General features: G+C 43.7%; 1 protein-coding gene across 2 annotated transcripts in view; it reads left to right on the forward strand.

Annotated features, from left to right (window-relative positions):
• Nucleotides 1–22,579, forward strand: part of LOC137633200 (acyl-CoA dehydrogenase family member 11-like) — a 108,289-nt gene that overhangs the window by 27,901 nt on the left and 57,809 nt on the right. For both annotated transcript variants that reach the window (XM_068365360.1, XM_068365359.1), the window contains exons 5-7: nt 5,627–5,817; nt 7,005–7,104; nt 22,333–22,487. In XM_068365360.1, the coding sequence (XP_068221461.1) occupies nt 5,627–5,817; nt 7,005–7,104; nt 22,333–22,487 (446 nt within the window). The remainder of the gene's footprint in view (nt 1–5,626; nt 5,818–7,004; nt 7,105–22,332; nt 22,488–22,579) is intronic.

Genomic DNA, 22,579 nt, shown 5'->3' on the forward strand with positions numbered 1-22,579 from the left:
GCTAAGAGCACAGCTAAAGGATGCAATCGGAGTTTGGAGAAGTTATGCATCAAACGCGTGAAGAGATCTGAGAAGACCAGCCGCTTCGGCTAAGTACTCTTCTCAGGCCTTGGTCCCAAGCCAGACATCTAAAGAAGTCAGGTTCTTCTTCAGCCACCTCCCCCGTCGGTGACGATTCACTCAGACGCCTCGAAGGAGGGATGGGGAGGTCACTCTCATCGGAAAAAAGTCCAGGGGACTTGGTCCAGGCTATTCAAGACCTTTCTCATAAAACTTTCTAGAAGCTAGGGCAGTGCTCCTTACCTTAAAGAAAGTCTCCCCGCGTCATTCGTTCCACATAAAGTGGTGATAGACAGCGAGGTAGTTGTGAGATACTTGAATCGACAAGGATCGAGGTCACCACCTCTCAACCAGGTGATGTTGGCCGTCTTCCGATTGGCGGAAAAGAAGAAGTGGTACCTGTCGGCAGTTCACCTTCAAGGAGTCCGCAATGTGACAGCGGACGCTCTATCCAGGTTCACACCGATAGAGTCGGAATGGTCCTTAGACGCAGGATCATTCTCCTTCATTCTGAATCAGTCCCAGAACTGCAGATAGACCTCTTTGCGACGAAAGACAACAAGAAGTTGCCCCTGTACGTGCCCCGTACGAGGACCCCTTAGCGGAAGCAGTGGACGCGATGTCCCTCGACTGGAACAGATGGTCCAAGATTTATCTGTTCCCTCCTCACAACCTTCTGTTGAGGGTCCTCAACAAACTGAGATCTTTCAAAGGGTAGCGGCAATAGTGGCCCACAAGTGGCCGAACAGCGTGTGGTTCCTCCTGGCATTGGAACTGTAGCTGAAGTTTGTACCACTACCAGATCCAGTTCTGACCCAGCGAGTCCAGAAGTCAACTGTCTGCGCTTCATTACAGAAAACCCAGACCCTGCAGTTCATGATTTTCTCTCCCTAGCGGTGAGAAAGCGTTTCGGGATTTCGAAAGCCAGTATAGACTTCCTTGAGGAATATAAGTGCAAATCTACTAGAAGGCAATATGAGTCATCTTGGAGAAAATGGGTGGCCTTTTGTCAAGGCGAAGATTCCGCAGGAGATCTTGACAGACTTCTGCTTATCTTTTTTCCCCACCTCCATGGTCAAGGGTTGGCAGCGAACACGATTTCAGCGTGTAAGTCTGCTTTGACAAGACCCATTCTATATGCCTTCCAGGTCGACCTAGGTAACGAGATCTTTAATAAAGTCCCGAAAGCCTGTGCTAGGCTCAGACCTTCAGCACCTCCAAAGCCCATTTCATGGTCTTTAGACAAGTTCTTCATTTCGCTTCTCTGTTGAGCAATGAAGAGTGTGCGTTAAAGGATTTGACACAAAAAGTTATTTTCCTATTTTGCACTCGCGTCCGGGGCCAGGGTTAGTGACATTGTAGCCTCTCGAGAGAGGCAGGTCGTGTTCAGTTCCTGGATGGGGAAGAACTGAACCTGTTTCCGGATCCTACGTTTCTCGCCAAGAATGAGTTACCCACCAACAGGTGGGGTCCCTGGAGAATCTGCCCTCTGAAAGAAGATGCATCTCTATGTCCAGTAAAATGCCTAAAGGTCTATCTTCATAGAACTTCAGACTTTAAGGGTGGTCAACTATTCAGGGGAGAAACATCAGGCTCAAATTTATCTCTGAATCAACTCAGAGCGAAAATCACATATTTTATTCGCAGAGCGGATCCTGACAATACACCCGCAGGTCACGATCCGAGGAAAGTTGCCTCATTCTTAAATTTCTTTAATTGTATGGATTTTGAACATCTCCGTTCATACACTGGCTGGAAGTCTTCCAGAGTGTTCTTTCGCCACTATGCGAAGCAAGTAGAGGAACTAAAAGAGATCTGTGGTAGCAGTGGGTCGCGGTGTTAACCCTACTGTTTAACTCTGCGAGGAACAGTGGTCTTAATTGGGACGATTAATTCCAGGGTGAGTGTGTAGTTACATACTGTACTACAAACTAAGTGAGGGCACTGTGTTGCCCATCCAGACTGTTCCATTTCCGAAGGTGAACCTAGCATAAGTGCAGACATGTGTGCCGAGCGTTTCTAACGCTAATGTCATTGATTTGTAATACAGGCTTTTATGACTTTGATACCTCGGTATCTTAAAAGTGGCATCTAATGTTTTTTCTTTCAGACAAACAAGCTCTGTTTACTATCATACTTATGCTTAAAGTTTTGGGTTATCCTCTTCTTATATATATATATATATATATATATATATATATATATATATATATATATATATATATATATATATATATATATATATATATATATAATTGTGGTTAACCTGTCTATTTATTGCCTGTCAATAATCTGGTTCTTGAGAACCTTGCGTCTCCTTCACCTGTGTCAATTTATTGGTATAATTGAGCATTCATTCTATGTACCTTATCTGGGATAATTCTAATAGAATTGTTCCTTTATGCAAGCTATGTTGCATTGGTTTTCCTCCTATGCGGATATAAAACCTTTGTCCAATACAAGTATTGTGCGGAAAACTGGTCGATATTTCATATTGACGCAGTGGTCCTTTACAAACTATGCTTTACTTAATATAGGGCGAGACCACTATATTAGCTTGCCTGGTATTCATACATAGATATATGTACTCTTCGAGACTTTTCCAGAGTCTAGTAGGACTCTTCCCTGTAGGGGGCAGGAAGCTCTAACATAGTTTATAGTTAGTTGAAAAGATGTATAACGGTAACATCTTAGGTCTCTAGGTCTAGTCGACCGGGAAAAAATTACCTCCGGGGAGTACGGCACGTTCTGAGAATCCACAGATACAGTAATGCTCTGGTACACTTCCATCAGGACGACATGGCTTGAGCCCAAAAAACGGATTTTGAGCGAAGCGAAAAATCTATTTTTGGGTGAGATGGCCATGTCGTCCTGATGGACCCGCCCTTGCCTTTCTAAGAAAGGGCTGTAGGACCCCTCCCTACATACAGTATCTGTAGCACCTCGTGTACGCTACAAGGAATACAGATGGCGCCAGGATTGGCGCCAGGCACGCATACGAATCGGGGGATAGGGAAGCCTTGGGAGCGGCTCCCCCTTTTTCTTTCCCGAATTCGTATCTCGTCAATCACCTCCTACGAGACGAAATCTCTGTCCAGGATGTAGATTGCCATGTGACGTGTCTAGAATACGTCCTCTGATATGTCGCGATATCCCTTTCACGAGGGATACTCGCTCCAGGAGTTAGAATTCTGGTACCTTAAGGTAAATTCTCTGGGAATATCGCCGTAGTTGTAATATACCCTAGGAAGCTACCCTATAGGAACTTCCATCAGGACGACATGGCCATCTCACCCAAAAATAGATTTTTCGCTTCGCTCAAAATCCGTTTTATATCATGCGTTTCCTAAACACGCCAAAAAGCACGATAAAAAATGGCAACCAATGTTTTGTTTACGTTTATCTCTGATCATAATGAAGAAACAAACGCATTTACACATCTGTGTATAGGTTAGTTTTTGCATCGATTATATTGATTATTCAGTACAGTATGTTGATTTTGTTATTACCAATGTTTTACTTAATTTTTCTTAGGACTTCCAAATGAAATGTTTTTCTTTATGACGCCGCCTGAAACGACGGCGTCACAAAGTACGCTCAGTAAACAAACGAAGGCATTTAACGCGCATGATGAAAGTGATAAATAATGATATTACAGTAAAAGCTTTTAAAAAATATGTTATTACAAATATTATTTACCGTATCTATATAAAATCATACATACGTAGCAAAGCAGGAAAACAATTTACGAGAGAGAGAGAGAGAGAGAGAGAGAGAGAGAGAGAGAGAGAGAGAGAGAGAGAGAGAGAGTTGTTTTACGTACGTAAATGTAAATTTTAAACAAAAAAAAAAATAGCCCCATTTCATATAAAATAGGTTATTACAAATATTTTACTTTATCATATTACAGTAGTCTGTATAATACTGTAAAGTTCAGTACAGTATGTTGTTGTTATAGTCGTGGCGATGAAATTCTCACGAAACAAAAACACGACATTCAATTACAACAGCTGATTCATCTCTCTCTCTCTCTCTCTCTCTCTCTCTCTCTCTCTCTCTCTCTCTCTCTCTCTCTCTCTCTCTCTCTCTTCGTGTTATACAATACTTATATATAGATGAAGAAACTAAAATTAGTTTTCTTAGTGTCAATTAAATACGAAACGAAAAAATTATGCTGAGTTTACATCCATTTCAATCGTTGCTAAAAATACGGCATCCGATTTCATCAGCAAACCACTATTTTTTGGGAAACATCATTTTATTCCAGAAAATTGCTACTCTTTAAATAGTTAATTGCACATCAAGAAAGCGTGTACTTTTGTTTTTAAATTTCGGGTGTGTTTTAAAAATCGAGTATTGTTGACTTATTTTTGTTTTACTTTTGGCTGTGATTAGATCAGCTGACGTCTAGCTGCCGCTCTTGAGAGTGTACGAATACACTAACAAAGTATCGTTTATACCATTTCTTAACTTATTCAAACCGTCTACAGCAGTGTTTCCCAAACTAGGGGGCGCGCCCCACTAGCGGGGCGTAGGGATGATACAAGGGGGGCGTGAAATCATCTGCTCGAAATTACTTGTTTAATAGAACAATAAAATCATTAAAAGAACAGCTGCATCCATCTCACTAAATTTGACCAGAAATTGTGCCATAGTCTCATAAGTATTTCCAAATATTATATGCCATGTTTTCAAATTATCTATTCTTAAAATAGCAACTCAATTTTGCCAATTTGCTAATGTTTAAACTTTTTTTCGCTCACTTTGACTTTGAACCAAATGTTTCGTTTTTAGTTACTGGAATGTACTATTATTTGTTTGAGTGGCTTTCATTATTAAAATGTAATACAAACAGAAATCTGTTTTCCTGTATAATGCTAAGAAATAAATGTAAGAATCATTTCATATAAAAAAAGGAGAGGAGTGGGGGCGTACGGGTCTACTGGAAGCATAAAGGGGGCGTCAGCTAATATAGTTTGGGAACCACTGGTCTACAGTATACAGTTGATATTACATAAGCACCAATGTGTTATAGACTATCAAATTTTTTTGTTTATTACATTTAAAACAACACACACACTCTCTCTCTCTCTCTCTCTCTCTCTCTCTCTCTCTCTCTCTCTCTCTCTCTCTCTCTCTCTCTCTCTCTCTCTCTCTCTCTCTCTCTCTCTCTCTCGGCTACTTTTCACTACCTCCCATTCCTTACCTCTCTCTGTCTCTCTAACAAATGATATCTTTGTTGCTCCTCAAAGTTTCATTTATATTGAAAATCAATCATGATTCAATTTTCCTTACTTTCTCCAATCTCGCACCATCGGTCACATCGCGGTATTTTCGAAATTTCCGGAAAATCCGCAATATATGTACAGTATATACATGCGTTATGAAAAAAATCCGCGAAGTGGTGAATCCGCGATGGTCGAACCGCGAAGTAGCGAGGGATCACTGTATTTAGAATATGTCCAGGAATACTGTATTGAAAAAAATTACTTTTTATCATGAAAGAAAGTACTGTAGTATCATTCAAAAATCACAAAGTATTAGAATTTTTTTTTGTTTTTCTTAGTAACCTGTGGTGCATGGAAACAGTTGAAAGCAGTTTCAGCAGAAGAGGGATTGATAGCAACTGCTTATGAAGGAAAGTATGGGGAGTATGATCGTCTGTACCAGATGGTCAAGCTAGGGATATTTGCACCTGTCTCAGGACTTTATTCTTGTCCCCTTGCCATGACTGATGGTGCTGCTAAGTCTGCACAGGTAAGTTGATAAATATTTCATTGAGAGAATTAAATCATTTAGAACAAGATTTACCATTCTGATTATTATGGTCATAAAGCCTTTTAATTAGACCATTATCCTATTGTAGACTTGTAAATGTGGTCTGAGTATTCGTTCATAAAGGAAAGACAACAGCTGGTAAAACTGAAAATTTCTTCTTGGAAATGGAACAAACATATTTAAAAAATCAATTTGTCACAATTCCTGCATGTTATCTTTCTGCATACAGCCAAAAAATCTAAATATGTAGTTAATACCGTACATCCCATCACATATTTTATGATGAGTTCTACAAACATAGCCAAATCTAAATGTCATCTTGAGCTAATCATCTTCTTGGTGACATGTGACACTGTTAATGAAAATATTAATTCATGTGAAAAATGAGAAAGCTGTAAATGGTCTTTCCATAACTTGTTAAAGGCATTCTTCTTCTTTTACAATTTTTGGGGGCCTTTTTGTGCTTCTTACTGTTAAACACAATATAGTATCAAGCTATCCCAGTCTCCTCCTCTGTGATTTGGTACCTCAGTGAATCATATCAAATCTCTTCCTGAAGCCTCTACTGACACTAATTTGAGAAGGGAATCATGAGTCTTGGTGCACCTTTCTATAATGGCTTCAGGCTCAAAATTGTTTAGCCTTTTTGCTCACTCAATCCTTTACACCCTTCTTCCTTCATATACCTTTCTTCAAACTAAGCAAAAGTTCTTCGCCAAGGTGAACCACTTAGACTGACTCTTCTCTACGAACACTGATCCTATAAAACAGCTATAAAAACAATAGTGAGATTTAGTTCTAGAGCAGACCTAAGAATGTTAGAGCCAAATATATAGGAAGTTAGTTCTTGTCTTGCAAAATTATTGTTTTGAGTTGAGTGTAGTTACAAGTTCACCAAGAAAAATTTCATGTACACTTCAGTGCTAGATAGAATTCACATATAAAACTACCAGTCTTTTTCTTATCAGGATCTTACAAAAGAGTAAATGTGTTTTCAAAGGCTTATTAAAAAGTAGTCTTAGACTGTGATATACAAGAAGCAATATAAGATTGACAATAAACCTATTTGATTACCTTTTTTTTATTTGAATACCTATGTTTTGCAATTTTTTTTCAACAAGTGTCAATATGAGTACTTTATTTAATGCTGAAAATGTATTTTATAGATGATAAAGTCACCCCATTTGAAAAAGGCTTATCTACACCTGACATCTCGTGACCCCAAGGTGTTCTGGACATCTGGACAGTGGATGACAGAGAAAAAAGGTAATTGTTCCAATGTGTATCTAAACCTTTTGTCCTTTAAAACAGGGAATGTTTTTGGTGCAGCTGGAACGGCTGTAGAAATCTTTGACAACAGGTAGTGAACATGAATGAGTAGCCCTACCCACTCTCCAGACAAAGTCTCTTCACTTTCATCTCGGCTGTAAGGAGTGTGGTTTTACTATTACATCCTATCCAAGGTTTGTTTCAGCTTTTTATCATACTTTTTACTTTGAAAGGTTGATATTGTCTTCATATTAATAATGTAACAAAGCAGGATGTGAGTATTGGTTGAACAGTGTATCGGTTTATGGCGAAACCTACAATACTGTAGGTCCACTCACTGCTCATTAGGGGCATGATTGTTTGAAATTACTGTACCCTTATTTACCAAGTGTAGATCATGGGTATCTGTTAAGGAAAAGTATTCTTTGAGGAGCGAGTTGGTTAAATCTTCTCCTTTGTTATTCTGGCAATGCCCATAACAATGCCATAGAGACTGTTTAACATCTCACACTCCACATCGACTTCACCGTTTGCTGAAGCTTTTGGCTATACGCCCCTATCTTGCTTCTCGGGAGTATGTATCAGGAACAGGGAGAACTCAGATTAACATCGGGGACTTTTTCAGGAGATACAAACACAATTCCAACTAAAGTCATAAACCTCAGTTATTGTATTAGTTTCATAAGGAAATCCTTTAACAAAACAATATATAATTTGTTACAGAAAGCTAGACAATATTTGCTATATGAAATGGGACTTTTTGTTGATTTTAGCAGCGGAAAATTGTAGGCATATGAGTTTGTTGAAAAAATACTCTCTAAGCCAAAATTTCAAAAAATTTGACTTAGAAACAGCTTCTTGGAACCTATTAAGTATGTAAGTTGAGGACTCTGTATTCCATTCCTTCTGCCATTAACTATCTCACTAACGATTAAAATGGCCAGAAAATGCAAATTACTTTTTGAAATAGCTTTTAGCTTGATTTTCCATTCATCCTTTTTAAATATTTAACTTAGCCGGTGAATATATAATAGCTGCTACTCAGCGGCTTGACAGAAAACACACTCAAAAAACTCGCGAGCGATCGCTATGAAGGTTGCGGGTGTGCCCACCAGCGCCAACTATCGGTCAGATACCACTCTTGCATGTAAACAAACCCTTCAATTCTTCTCTGTCGACCTTGACGACAAGACGTATCAATACTCGCTGTAGAACCTGGAGTTTTCTCAACATATTTGGTGAAGTACTTCATTTTGGTTTGAGCTTTCGCAGTGCAGGTGTTTTTCCTCAACATAAACTCTTGAACTCTTTATTGAATCAGATTAATTGTTGATGACTTGGATTGTTTTTTTGGAATTTCTTTGACTAATTCAAAATGGCTGACCCTTCACAAGTACCTAGATTTCGGAAGTGTAATGCTAGGGACTGTAATAGGCATCTTCCAAAGGCATCTCTCGACCCACATACTGTGTGTTCCAATTGTCGGGGTAAAACCTGTCAATTGGGAGATCGGTGTGAGGAATGCGTGGGCCTTTCGGAATTCGATTGGCTCGAATACGATAAGTATGCACGTAGGCTAGAGAGAGATAGGGTAAGGAGGAGTTCATCTAGGTCTGTAGATTTTTCCTCTCCACATGCCCCTGAACCTAATCCTTCCCCTGTAGTGGTTGTTCCTAACCCCCCTTCTAGCACTCAGGAACCATCTATGCAAGACATGTTACGTGCTATTCATGCCTTGGGGGAAAGAGTTGAAGCGTTAGCAACTGATCGTAATCAACTCATGGCTGACGTGAAGGAACTTAAGTGTCAGAGTGCCACAGCGGAAAGTGGGAAAGTGATTAGTGCGCAAAGTGTTGTGAACAGTGTTGCGACCGAGGGTTCGTCTGTTCGTGCCTGTCGTTCACCTAGTCCGGGACCTCTTGCAAGCTCCCAAGCCCAGGGGAGAAGTAATGTCGTACGACTTATGGGTTCGAGAGGCCTTGATCAGCGAACAGACGTTCCCTCTATGGTATCAGGCGTATCTCACCAAGATCGCCCCTACCATAAGACGAGAGAGCCCATTTTCTCCTCGTCTTCCGAAGGCTTTTCGCGCAAGAAACCGTGGAGCAAGGTTTCTAGGCCTCTTAAACGGAAGTCGGTCCCTTCAGGACAGGTCCAGCGTCCTGGATGTAGTCATTGGGACAGTTCGGACCCGTTGCAGTCATCGGATGACTGCTCGCCGCCTAAGCAAGGCAAGGTTGTGCCGTCTCAGACGTTAACCCCGTCGGTTACCGCACCCATTCCCGTGGACCCTAAATGGGTTATACTGCAGGACATGCAGTCTAAGCTTGCCTCCCTTATGGAAGACTATTCTGCCGATAAGGTTTCCATTGAGCCTAGCCGTTTATCTCATCGAGATCCTGGCCTTCAGCCACCCAAACGTTCCTTTGTGCGTCCTGTTGACGTTGGTGTAGCCAAGTCACGTCAGTCAGGTTGTTTAGAACCACACTCGATGCGGTCTCGTGTGGATTTTCAGCCGCATTTGGACGTTAGGCAACTTGCTGATGCTCCTGTTGACGTTCAGGACGTTCGCCAACCATCGGAGTTAACTTGTTTTGACGCTGAGCGTCAACATCCGCAGTCTAGAGTTGTTTTGACTGCTCAGACTAGGCGGTCAAAGCAGTCTCGGGTGGACGCTGTGCGTCCTCACGCACCTGTTGTTGTTGACAGTTCACAGACTGTCAAGCAGTTACATGACGTTGCGTCCTGGTCCGCTACTAATGCACCAGTGCTTGTGGACGCTGCGTGTCAAGCATTGCCAACCCCTTTGCTTGTTTCTCAGCAGTTGTCAGATGAGGAACCTTCAGATGAGGACGTTGCTGACCCTCAGCCTGAGGATCATCCTTCAGATATTGATGAACCCAGAACAGTTCCGCCATCAATGGACTTTAAGAAAGTCATGTTAATTTTTAAGGAGTTGTTTCCCGATCACTTCGTCTCTGTTGCTCCTCGTTCGCCGCCGTCTGAGTTTGTTTTAGGCGTACCTGCTGACATGCCAGCCTTTACAAAACTTGTGCTCTCTCGCTCATCCAAGAGAGCTTTACGGCTTTTAGGCGATTGGTTGGAAACCAAGAGGAGTTTGGGGAAGACGGCCTTTGCCTTCCCTCCATCTAAACTCTCGTCTAGATCGAGCGTCTGGTATGCCACGGGAGAAGTTCTCGGCTTGGGAGTCCCTGCCTCTGCCCAGGGCGACTTCTCAAGCCTTGTAGACTCTCCCCGCCGCCTAGCCATGAGACGCTCGAAGATTAGTTGGTCATCCTCGGACCTTGACCATCTGCTGAAAGGCATTTTTAGAGCCTTTGAAGTTTTCAACTTCCTTGACTGGTGTTTGGGAGCCTTAAGTAGGAAAATCTCATCGGCTGATAGAGATGTCTCCGTACTCATTATGTCCTGCATGGATAAAGCCATCCGCGATGGATCCAATGAGCTCTCCTCCTCTTTTACTTCAGGAGTCCTTAAGAAGCGAGAGTCCCTTTGCTCTTATCTGTCGGCAGGAGTTACTCCCTGTCAAAGATCTGAGCTACTCTTTGCTCCCTTATCGAAGTTTTTGTTCCCTGAACATTTGGTTAAGGACATAGCTTTGTCTCTCGTGCAGAAGGACACCCATGACTTGGTAGCGTCCTCTGCTCGCAAAGAGACTCCTTCGACATCCTTTTCTGCTAGACCAAGGATAGACACTCCGGCGTCCAGGTTTATTCCGCCCTTTCGTGGCAGAGCTCCCAGCAGGGGAAGTACTCGTGCCGAGGGAAAGAGAAGAAAGAAGAGAGGAGCCAAGTCCTCACGTGGCAGAGTCTGACTGCCTGCAGCCTCAGACAGCAGTAGGTGCCAGACTCAAGAACTTCTGGCAAGCCTGGGAGAAGAGGGGCGCAGACCAACAGTCTGTGAGGTTGCTCAGAGAGGGGTACAAAATTCCATTTGTACACAAACCTCCTCTAGCGACTTCCCCCATCGACCTCTCTCCCATGTACCGAGAGGAATCAAAGAGACAAGCCCTGAAACTAGAAGTGTCTCTTTTGCTAGAGAAGGGAGCGGTGGTGAAAGTCTCGGACCTTCAATCACCGGGGTTTTACAACCGCCTCTTCCTAGTACCGAAGAAGACAGGAGGTTGGAGACCGGTGCTAGACGTCAGTGCTCTAAACGTCTTTGTCACGAAGACAAAGTTTACCATGGAGACCACGAAATCAGTCTTAGCAGCGGTCAGAAAGGGGGACTGGATGGTCTCTCTCGACCTAAGAGACGCATACTTCCACATCCCCATTCACTCAGATTCCCAACCTTTTCTGAGGTTTGTTTTCGACAATGTGGTGTACCAGTTTCGGGCCCTGTGCTTTGGCCTAAGTCCTGCTCATCTCGTGTTTACAAGGCTTATGAGGAATGTGGCAAAATTCCTCCATTTATCGGGAATCCGGGCCTCCCTTTACTTGGACGACTGGCTTCTCAGAGCCTCGTCCAGTCATCGCTGTCTGCAGGATCTTCATTGGACATTGGATCTGACCAAGGAATTGGGACTTTTGGTCAACATGGAAAAGTCCCAGCTGATTCCATCCCAAACTATACTGTATTTAGGGATGGAGATTCGCAGTCCAGTTTTTTCAATATTAAACTTACCCGATAATCATGTAGCTGTCAACTCCGTTGCCCGACAGAATTCTATGGAGGGATACGCCAGCTATCACAATACTAGAAGGGGGTGTAATTACCAGCGCCACCTGTGGCCAGGTACTCAAGTACTTCTTGTTGACACCTCCTCAATTATTCCTCTGTCGTGCTTCCGGCAAGACGTTCTGGGATACGCTTATGTTCTTGGAGTATTTTCACGACTTTGGTGAAGTATTTCTCTTTGATTTCGGCTGTCGCTTTACTGGAAACTTCTATATTAGCTTAGTTAGCTTTTGGAATTAATTTGATTAATTATGGTGACGAGAGAGTATGAACTCTCGTTCACCTTTCAATGGCCGACCCTTCCCTTAGACGGAAGTGTTGGTGTCTAAGAGAGTATAGACTCTCTTTCTTAATTTTGCTTAACAAAAGTTATAGATTTATTATATATCTCTCCGCCTCTTATAGGCCTCTTCGATTAACTTCCTTTTATTATAAACTCATTAAAATTAATTTTTATATTTGTTTATATTCGACCTTCCTAATAGTAGGCGGTCTTTTACCGAAGTTAATAAACTTTGAGCCCGTCATTTCGGTTTTACCTGTTAACATATTATGCTATTTCCACCACAGAGTTTGAAAGATTTTCTTTGACAGTCTCGTACTGTTTTCAAAGTTGAACTAACGTTTTGTTTTGTCTCTGCAGTTGTTGACGTTCAGAACGTTCAACTTGCACTCTATCGTTACGATAGAGAAAGAATGTTCACGGTTTCACGTTGCAGTAAGAGTAACCGTGTCTAGCGTTTTGTTCTTTCTTTCTTAACTTAATGGTTTTGATCCTAATAAAGGAACTTTTCAGTTTTTTCCTTTAACAATAATATGTTTTAACGATATATATGATTGGGCTCTTCTCTCAGGTTCTAAGTCAAGAGAGAGAGAGAGAGAGAGAGAGATAGAGACGGAGGGAGAAAGAGGATAAACGTTTCATTCAAGCCTGCCAGGCGTACGAGTAACGTCGTTATCGTTTTTTGCTCTTCTCCCTAGTCTCTTTAGGGGAAGAAACTAAACGTTTCTAGAGTGATCTAGTGTTTAGTCTCTTTCCAACCACTGAATTATCTTTCATTAGATTTTTCTGTTACATTGTAATTCTGTTTTCGCAATTACTAACTTTGAGAAAGGATAGAATTGCGTATTTCAGGTACAAACCACTTAAAGTTTCGAGTTCAGTGAAATAAGTGCAAACAGAAATCAAAGTGATAAGTGATTAGTGCGTGAGGGTACTTTTGTGCGCGCCAGTCGTCCTCCCAGTCCGGGACCTCTTGCAAGCTCCCAAGCCCAGGGGAGAAGCAATGTCGAAGGGCATAAGGGTTCAGCAGGCCTTGATCGGCGCACAGAAGTATTCTCGGTGGTTGTGGGCGTGTCTTACCGAGACCGTCACTCCCACCCGCAGACGATTGAGCCCTTATTTTGCTCGTCTGCAGAAGAGATTAGGGGAGAAAATAAGGCAGAGTAACGCTGGTCTCAGGTCTCAAGACCTCTTAAACGTTAAGTCCAGACCTATGCCAGACGTACGAAGTTAAAGTTCACAACCCGAATGCAGTCATTGGGTTAGCTCTGACTCTCCTCAGTCATTAGTTGATTACACTCCGCCTAAGAGGAGTAAGGTTCTGCCACAACAGATCTCTGCTGTTAAGGCTTTACCTCAGCAGAACTTAGTGTCTGCCGACCCCAAGTTAACTCTACTGCAGTCCATACAGTCACAACTTTCGGTCTTGATACGTGAGTGTCGGGCTGAGAGTGTTGCGCCTCCGCCTCCGCCTACACTCCCCCCCCGCCTATGATCGCTCCGCCTGATCACAGTACCTCCTGCCAGGCGTACGATGTTGTGAACTCTACTACAGTCCATGCAAGCACAGCTTTCGGACTTGATGCGTGAGTGTCGGGCTGAGAGTGTTGCTCCTCCGCCTCCGCCTACACTCCCTCCACCTACACTCGCTCCGCCTGATCACAGTACCATCTGCCAGGCGTACGATGTTGTGGACTCTACTACAGTCCATGCAAGCACAGCTTTCGGACTTGATGCGTGAGTGTCGGGCTGGGAGTGTTGCTCCTCCGCCTCCTCCTACACTCCCTCCACCTACACTCGCTCCGCCTGATCGCAGTACCACCTGCCAGCAGTTCCACCTGCCAGGCGTACGATGTTGAGCCACGTGCTGAGTTTGCTGTTCCCTGTGGTGTTCAGCCTCCGCCTTCCTTAAGGCAACCTTTACATTGGGATCAGGAGGATTATACCTCTCTTCCTCCGCCTCCACTTGCTGCTCCACCAGTGATGCAACACTCGGTTGAGGTACAACAACCTCTCCCGTCCATGAGTCAGTCTCCTCAGCTCTTGCTGCAGCGAGCTCAACCCTCCACAAGGCAAGCACCACAACACCTTAGCCTTGCGCCTCAGGAGCCTCAGCTTGCGAGACATTTACCTTGTTCTGCGCAGCCTCTTCCTCATCGCGCTCCGCTCACACCACAGGAACTGGAACTTGCTACTCCGCTTCCGCCAACCGCTCAGCAAGCGCAACCCTTGGGTTCAACCACTCATGCTAGGAGTCAGCCTCCTCCACCCATGCGCCTTCCTTCTGCTTGTCTTTTATTCAGCCTTTGCAGACTGAGCCTCAGGTGTTCCCTCATCGGAGTCTTGAAGAGGAAACCACAACTATTGTTGTTCCAGCTCGTTCTGACTCTGCTGTTCAGCATACCTTACCTCCATTTTCATACCATGGTTTAAACCCCTTGCAAGCATGCATAAAGCACTCTAGCACTGGTCATGGAATTTCTGAGAAATGTTAAACGCCATGCACACGCTCTGCTTTCCTTACAGCAGGCTCTGCTTACAGCAGGCTCTGCTTACAGCAGGCTCTGCTTACTACATGCTCAGCATTCAGCATGCTCTGCATTCAGCATGCTCTGCATACAACATGCTCTGCATACAGCATGCTCTGCATTCAGCATGCTCTGCATACAACATGCTCTACATACAGCATGCTCTGCATACAGCATACTCTGCATACATCATGCTCTGCATACCTTACCGCATGCTTCTCAACACATCTTGGGTTGTTGCCAACTCACTAGACTGTCAAGCAGTTTCATAACGTTGCCTTCTAGTCTGCTGCTTTTGCACCAGTGAACCCTCACTCAGAGAACTTAGCTTTTCTAGGATAAGGTCCCTGTAGATGAGAAAGTTCTTTTCTCCCTCCTTCTGATATTCCCTTGAGGACTCTGTCATTTGGAGGGAGCCTTTAGCTGCATAACCTCTTATGGACTTTTATTTAAGCATAACATGCTTACAGGGAAGGTAATGGTTCCACTTCAGCCGCTAATCCCGTCTGTTACCACACCTGCTCCCATAGACCTTGAGCTGTGTTGCATGACATGCAGTCCAAGCTTAGTCCTTGTTAGAGGATTTTTTGTTTACGGAGTCAATGTGTCACGGGGAAGACGTTCAACAACCAACAGAAGGGACTTGTTGTGACGCAGTGCGGCAACCTCAGCAACCCGTTAAGGAGTTGTCTGTACGACCCAGACAGTCTAGACAGATTCGGGTTGTCACTGTACTTCCTCGCTTGCCCATGATTGACAGTTTACAGACTGTGCAGCAGTATCATGATCTTGTGTCCGGCTCCGTCAGACGACTGGCTTTTAAGAGCTCCCACAAGTCGTCGCTGTCTGGAGATTTTCAAATGGACTATGGATCTGACCAAGGAACTGGGCCTCCTGGTCAATTTTGAGGAGTCTCAGCTCGTTCCATCCCAGACCATTGTCTCCTTGGGTATGGATCTTCAGAGTCGAGCTTTTCGGACTTGTCCGTCGGCCCCAAGGATCTTCCAAGCCCTAGAATGCATCCAGAGCATGCTGAGAAGGAACCGATGCTTAGTCAGGCAGTGGATGAGTCTAACAGGGACACTTTCATCGCTGGCCCTGTTCATCGAGTTAGGGAGACTCCACCTCCGCCCCCTTCAGTATCATCTAGCTGCTCACTGGATAAAGGACATGACGCTAGAGACGGGCTCAGTTCCTGTTTCCGAAGAGATGAGGTCTACTCTAACGTGGTGGAAGAACAGCATTCTTCTCAAGGAAGGTCTACCATTGGCTGTTCAGACCCCCGACCACCGTCTCTTCTCGGACGCATCGGACACGGGCTGGGGTGCGACACTGGACGGACAGGAATGCTCGGGAACATGGAATCAGGAGCAAAGGACACTTCACTTCTATTGCAAGGAGTTGTTGGCAGTTCATCTGGCCTTGATAAACTTCAAGTCCCTCCAGCTTAACAAGGTGGTGGAGGTGAACTCCGACTACACCACAGCCTTGGCTTACATCTCCAAGCAGGGAGGGACTCATTCGAGGAAGTTGTTCGAGATCACAAGGGACCTCCTCATTTGGTCAAAAGATCGAAAGCTCACGCTGGTAACGAGGCTCATTCAGGGCGATATGAATGTCATGGCAGATCGCCTCAGCCGGAAGGGTCAGGTCTTCCCCACAGAGTGGACCCTTCACAAGAATGTTTGCAGCAGACTTTGGGCCCTGTGGGGTCAGCCAACCATAGATCTATTCGCTACCTCGATGACCAAGAGGCTCCTCTTGTATTGTTCTCCGATTCCAGACCCAGCAGCAGTTCGCGTGGATGCCTTTCTGCTGGATTGGTCCCATCTCGACCTGTATGCATTCCCGCCGTTCAAGATTGTCAACAGGGTACTTCAGAAGTTCGCCTCTCACAAAGGGACACGGCTGACGTTGGTTGCTCCCCTCTGGCCCGCGAGAGAATGGTTCACCGAGGTACTGCAATGGCTGGTCGACGTTCCCAGGACTCTTCCTCCTAGAGTGGACCTTCTGCGTCAACCTCACGTAAAGAAGGTACACCCAAACCTCCACGCTCTTCGTCTGACTGCCTTCAGACTATCGAAAGACTCTCAAGAGCTAGAGGCTTTTCGAAGGAGGCAGCCAGAGCGATTGCCAGAGCAAGGACGACATCCACTCTCAGAGTCTATCAGTCTTTATGGGAAGTCTTCCGAAGCTGGTGCAAGGCCAATGCAGTTTCCTCAACCAGTACCACTGTAACCCAGATTGCTGACTTCCTGTTACATCTAAGGAACATAAGATCCCTATCAGCTCCTACGATCAAGGGTTACAGAAGTATGTTGGCAGCGGTTTTCCGCCACAGAGGCTTGGATCTTTCCTCCAACAAAGATCTACAGGACCTCCTTAGGTCTTTTGAGACCTCAAAAGAACGTCGGTTGTCCACTCCAGGCTGGAATCTAGACGTGGTCCTAAGGTTCCTAATGTCATCAGGATTTGAACCGCTCCAATCAGCCTCTTTTAAGGACCTCACATTAAAAACTCTTTTCCTCGTGTGCTTAGCAACAGGTAAAAGAGTAAGTGAGATCCACGCCTTCAGCAGGAACATAGGTTTCACATCTGAAACGGCTACATGTTCCTTGCAGCTCGGTTTTTTGGCTAAAAACGAGCTTCCTTCCCGTCCTTGGCCTAAGTCGTTCGAGATCCCAAGCCTGTCCAACATGGTGGGGAACGAACTGGAGAGAGTACTTTGCCCAGTTAGAGCTCTTAAGTACTATCTAAGAAGGTCAAAACCATTACGAGGACAATCAGAAGCCTTATGGTGTGCTATCAAGAAGCCTTCTCTACCAATGTCTAAGAACTCAGTTTCTTACTACATCAGGCTTCTGATTAGAGAAGCAAATTCTCATCTGAAGGAAGAAGACCTTGCTTTGCTGAAGGTAAGGACACATGAAGTGAGAGCTGTGGCTACTTCAGTGGCCTTCAAACAGAACCGTTCTCTGCAGAGTGTTATGGATGCAACCTATTGGAGAAGCAAGTCAGTGTTCGCATCATTCTATCTCAAAGATGTCCAGTCTCTTTACGAGTACTGCTACACCCTGGGTCCATTCGTAGCAACGAATGCAGTAGTAGGCGAGGGCTCAGCCACTACATTCCCATAATCCCATAACTTTTTAACCTTTCTCTTGAATACTTTTTATGGGTTGTACGGTCGGCTAAGAAGCCTTCCACATCCTTGTTGATTTGGCGGGTGGTCAATTCTTTCTTGAGAAGCGCCAAGGTTAAAGGTTGTGATGAGGTCCTTTAGTATGGGTTGCAGCCCTGTATACTTTAGCACCTTTGAGTTGATTCAGCCTCCCAAGAGGAACGCTGCGCTCAGTAAGGAAGACGATCTTATTAAAGGCAGAGTAACGGTTCAAGTCGACTTCCTTACCAGGTACTTATTATTTCATTGTTATTGTGGATAACTGATTATATGAAATACGGGATACTTAGCTATCCTTTAGTCTTGTACACTGGTTTTTCACCCACCCCCCTGGGTGTGAATCAGCTACATGATTATCGGGTAAGTTTAATATTGAAAAATGTTATTTTTATTAATAAAATAAATTTTTGAATATACTTACCCGATAATCATGATTTAATCGACCCTCCCTTCCTCCCCATAGAGAACCAGTGGACCGAGGAATAATTGAGGAGGTGTCAACAAGAAGTACTTGAGTACCTGGCCACAGGTGGCGCTGGTAATTACACCCCCTTCTAGTATTGTGATAGCTGGCGTATCCCTCCATAGAATTCTGTCGGGCAACGGAGTTGACAGCTACATGATTATCGGGTAAGTATATTCAAAAATTTATTTTATTAATAAAAATAACATTTTCGGGCTTTTCCGTCTGCCCCCCGAATAGAGCAAGCCCTGCTCATAATCCAACGGATGTTGAAGAGAGAACGCTGCTCAGTCAGGAATTGGATGAGTCTAGTAGGAACTCTATCATCCCTGGAGCAGTTTGTCTCGCTAGGAAGGCTACACCTTCGACCTCTCCAGTTCCATCTAGCTTTTCACTGGAAAAAGGACAAGACGCTAGAGGCGGTCTCAATCCCGATCTCCGAAACAGTAAAGGCATGCCTGAATTGGTGGAACGACAATATCAGTCTAAGAGAGGGACTTCCCCTAGCAGTTCAGAAACCAAACCACGTTCTATTCTCAGACGCATCGGATTTGGGTTGGGGTGCGACCCTGGACGGTCGGGAATGCTCAGGTCTGTGGACCTCAAGTCAGAGGAGCATGCACATCAACGGCAAGGAGCTTTTGGCAGTCCGCCTGGCCTTGATGAACTTCGAGAGTCTCCTTCGAAACAAGGTGGTGGAGATCAACTCGGACAATACCACAGCCTTGGCATACATTTCCAAGCAAGGAGGCACCCACTCCCTGACACTGTACGAGATCGCAAGGGACCTGCTCATTTGGTCAAGAGATCGAGGCATCTCCCTGTTAACGAGGTTTATCCAGGGCGACTTGAACGTCTTAGCAGATTGCCTCAGTCGGAAGGGTCAGGTAATTCCTACGGAATGGACCCTCCACAAGGACGTGTGCAAGAGGCTTTGGGCGACTTGGGGTCAACCCACCATAGACCTCTTTGCAACCTCGATGACCAAGAGACTTCCAATCTATTGCTCTCCAGTCCCAGACCCAGCAGCAATACATATAGACGCTTTTCTTCTAGATTGGTCTCATCTAGACCTATATGCATTCCCACCAATCAAGATTGTCAACAAGGTACTGCAGAAGTTCGCCTCTCACGAAGGGACAAGGTTGACGTTAGTTGCTCCCCTCTGGCCCGCGAGAGAATGGTTCACCGAGGTACTTCGATGGCTGGTAGACTTTCCAAGAAGTCTTCCTCTAAGAGTAGACCTGTTACGTCAGCCCCACGTAAAGAATGTACACCAAGGCCTCCCCGCTCTTTGTCTGACTGCCTTCAGACTATCGAAAGACTCTCTAGAGCCAGAGGCTTTTCGAAGGAGGCAGCCAGTGCGATTGCAAGAGCGAGGAGAGCTTCTACCATTAGAGTATACCAATCGAAGTGGGAAATCTTCCGAAACTGGTGCAAGTCAGTATCTGTATCCTCGTCCAGTACCTCTGTAGCCCATATCGCTGATTTTCTCTTACACCTGAGAAAGGTTCGCTCCCTTTCAGCTTCCACGATCAAGGGCTACAGGAGCATGTTGGCTTCGGTCTTCCGGCATAGAGGCTTAGATCTTTCCAACGATAAAGATCTACAAGATCTCCTTAAGTCTTTTGAAACCTCTAAGGAACGTCGTTTGGCTACTCCTGGATGGAACTTAGACGTGGTCCTAAGGTTCCTCATGTCAGACAGGTTTGAGCCATTACATTCAGCCTCCCTGAAGGATCTCACTCTTAAGACTCTTTTCCTGGTGTGCTTGGCCTCGGCTAAAAGAGTCAGTGAACTTCATGCCTTCAGCAAGAACATCGGTTTTTCTACAGAAAAAGCCACTTATTCTCTGCAACTTGGTTTCCTGGCCAAGAATGAACTGCCTTCTCGTCCTTGGCCTAAATCTTTTGATATTCCTTGCTTATCAGAGATCGTAGGCAACGAACTGGAGAGAGTGTTATGTCCCGTTAGAGCTCTTAAGTTCTATTTAGCTCATACTAAGCCATTACGAGGTAAATCTGAAGCGTTATGGTGTTCGGTTAGGAAACCATCCTTACCTATGTCAAAGAATGCTTTGTCATATTTTATCAGATTTTTAATACGAGAAGCCCATTCCCACTTGAGTGAGGAAGACCGATCTTTGCTTAAGGTTAAGACGCACGAGATTAGAGCTATAGCAACCTCCGTGGCCTTCAAGCAAAATAGATCTCTGCAAAGTATCATGGACGCGACCTTTTGGAGAAGCAAGTCAGTGTTCTCGTCATTTTACTTGAAAGATGTCCAGACTCTTTACGAGGACTGCTACACACTGGGTCCATTCGTAGTAGCGAGTGCAGTAGTGGGTGAGGGTTCTACCACTACACTTCCCTAATTCCAATATCCTTTTTAATCTGTCTCTTGAAATGTTTTTAATATTGTTTTATGGGTTATACGGAAGGCTAAGAAGCCTTTCGCATCCTGGTTGATTTGGCGGGTGGTCAAAGTCATTTCTTGAGAGCGCCCAGATTAGGGGTTTGATGAGGTCCTGTTAGTATGGGTTGCAACCCTTTATACTTCAGCTCCTGGGAGTCTTTCAGCATCCTAAGAGGATCGCTGGGCTTCGTGAGGAAGACAGACTTACAAGGCAGAGTAATCGTCTAAGTCGACTTCCTTACCAGGTACCTATATATTTTGGTTTTGTTATATTGATAACTGTCAAAAACTCTTAGCTTATACGCTGTAAACTTAATTAACTCTGGTCTCTACCCACCGCCTTGGGTGTGAATCAGCTATTATATATTCACCGGTTAAGTTAAATATTTAAAAATGATATTTTAATTATAAAATAAATTTTTGAATATACTTACCCGGTGAATATATAAATTAAAGGCCCTCCCTTCCTCCCCAATAGAGACGCAGCGGGACGAGAAGAATTGAAGGGTTTGTTTACATGCAAGAGTGGTATCTGACCGATAGTTGGCGCTGGTGGGCACACCCGCAACCTTCATAGCGATCGCTCGCGAGTTTTTTGAGTGTGTTTTCTGTCGAGCCGCTGAGTAGCAGCTATTATATATTCACCGGGTAAGTATATTCAAAAATTTATTTTATAATTAAAATATCATTTTACTAACTACTGCAGTTTAAATTGTGTTAGACTTTTTGTGCCATTTAAAGAAATCTATTATCAAGATTATTCTTGTTGATAAATATCTTGTCTTGTACTTTCAAAATTATTTTTGTTAAAAAGATATTTTTATTAAATAAAACTAAAGCATACTGTACTGGAAAGTGACTTCTTAGAAATAATCTCTAGTTTGTTAAAAAGTAAAGTAGTACCCTGATGTAAAGAAATAATCTGAAAATTTTCTTTTCCTAATTTGGTACAAGCTTTAGTTATCCTTGCATCTCATAGAAGCATTAATTTTGGTATGGTAGAAAATCAATGGAAATGGTAAATGAATATTGACTTATGGCTCTGAAGTGAAGATATATGGTTTTGAACATGAAGTGTCAACATTACAAAGTGCGTGCTCTTAGCCATATTTGATTACACTTTTTATGTTTGTTGATATCAGCATAACACTTTGTTAAATTATATGCTATCCTGGTATTCATTGAATGAGCTTTTTTACTGCTGTACAGTATATATAATTGTTTACATAGTTTATATATGAAAGATGTATTTTAATGTTACTGTTCTTGAAATATTTTATTTTAATTGTTCAATACTTATACGTAGTTTATTTTTTTCCTTCTTTCCTTTCCTCAATAGGCTTTTTTTCCCTGTTGGAGCCCTTGGCCTTATAGCATCTTGCTTTATCAGCTAGGGTTGTAGCTTAGATAGTAATGATTATAAAAGTATAATGGTATTTAGACAGTTAACACTCATTTTAGTTATGGCTACTTATTTTTAAATCATGGAACTGTGATCTCATTTAAGTAAAGTAGCTTGTCTTCCCTTGAGATTTTTTGAGTATTAGTATTGCCTTTGCTATGTTGAATTAATCTTTTGAGACCTTACTATCATTTTTCTTTGCATGCAATGTAGTTGTGGTGGACCCCTTTCAATATCCTTTTACATTTGTAGGCGGATCCGATGTCAGCGGATCAACCGAGACCGTCGCCTTGGAGCAGGAAGATGGATCCCACTTACTCTTTGGTTATAAGTGGTTCAGCTCTGCAACTGACTCAGACATGACACTAACTCTGGCCAATATCATCTCTGAAACACAACCAGAACCAGTGAGTATGTTGATAAGTGCAAAACGTTTCATTGCACATTCTCGTAACTAAATCCTATGAACGAGTTTAATCATACATGACACACTTTATCT

Source organism: Palaemon carinicauda, chromosome 42, assembly GCF_036898095.1.
Source record: "Palaemon carinicauda isolate YSFRI2023 chromosome 42, ASM3689809v2, whole genome shotgun sequence".
NCBI classification, from domain to species: domain Eukaryota; kingdom Metazoa; phylum Arthropoda; class Malacostraca; order Decapoda; family Palaemonidae; genus Palaemon; species Palaemon carinicauda.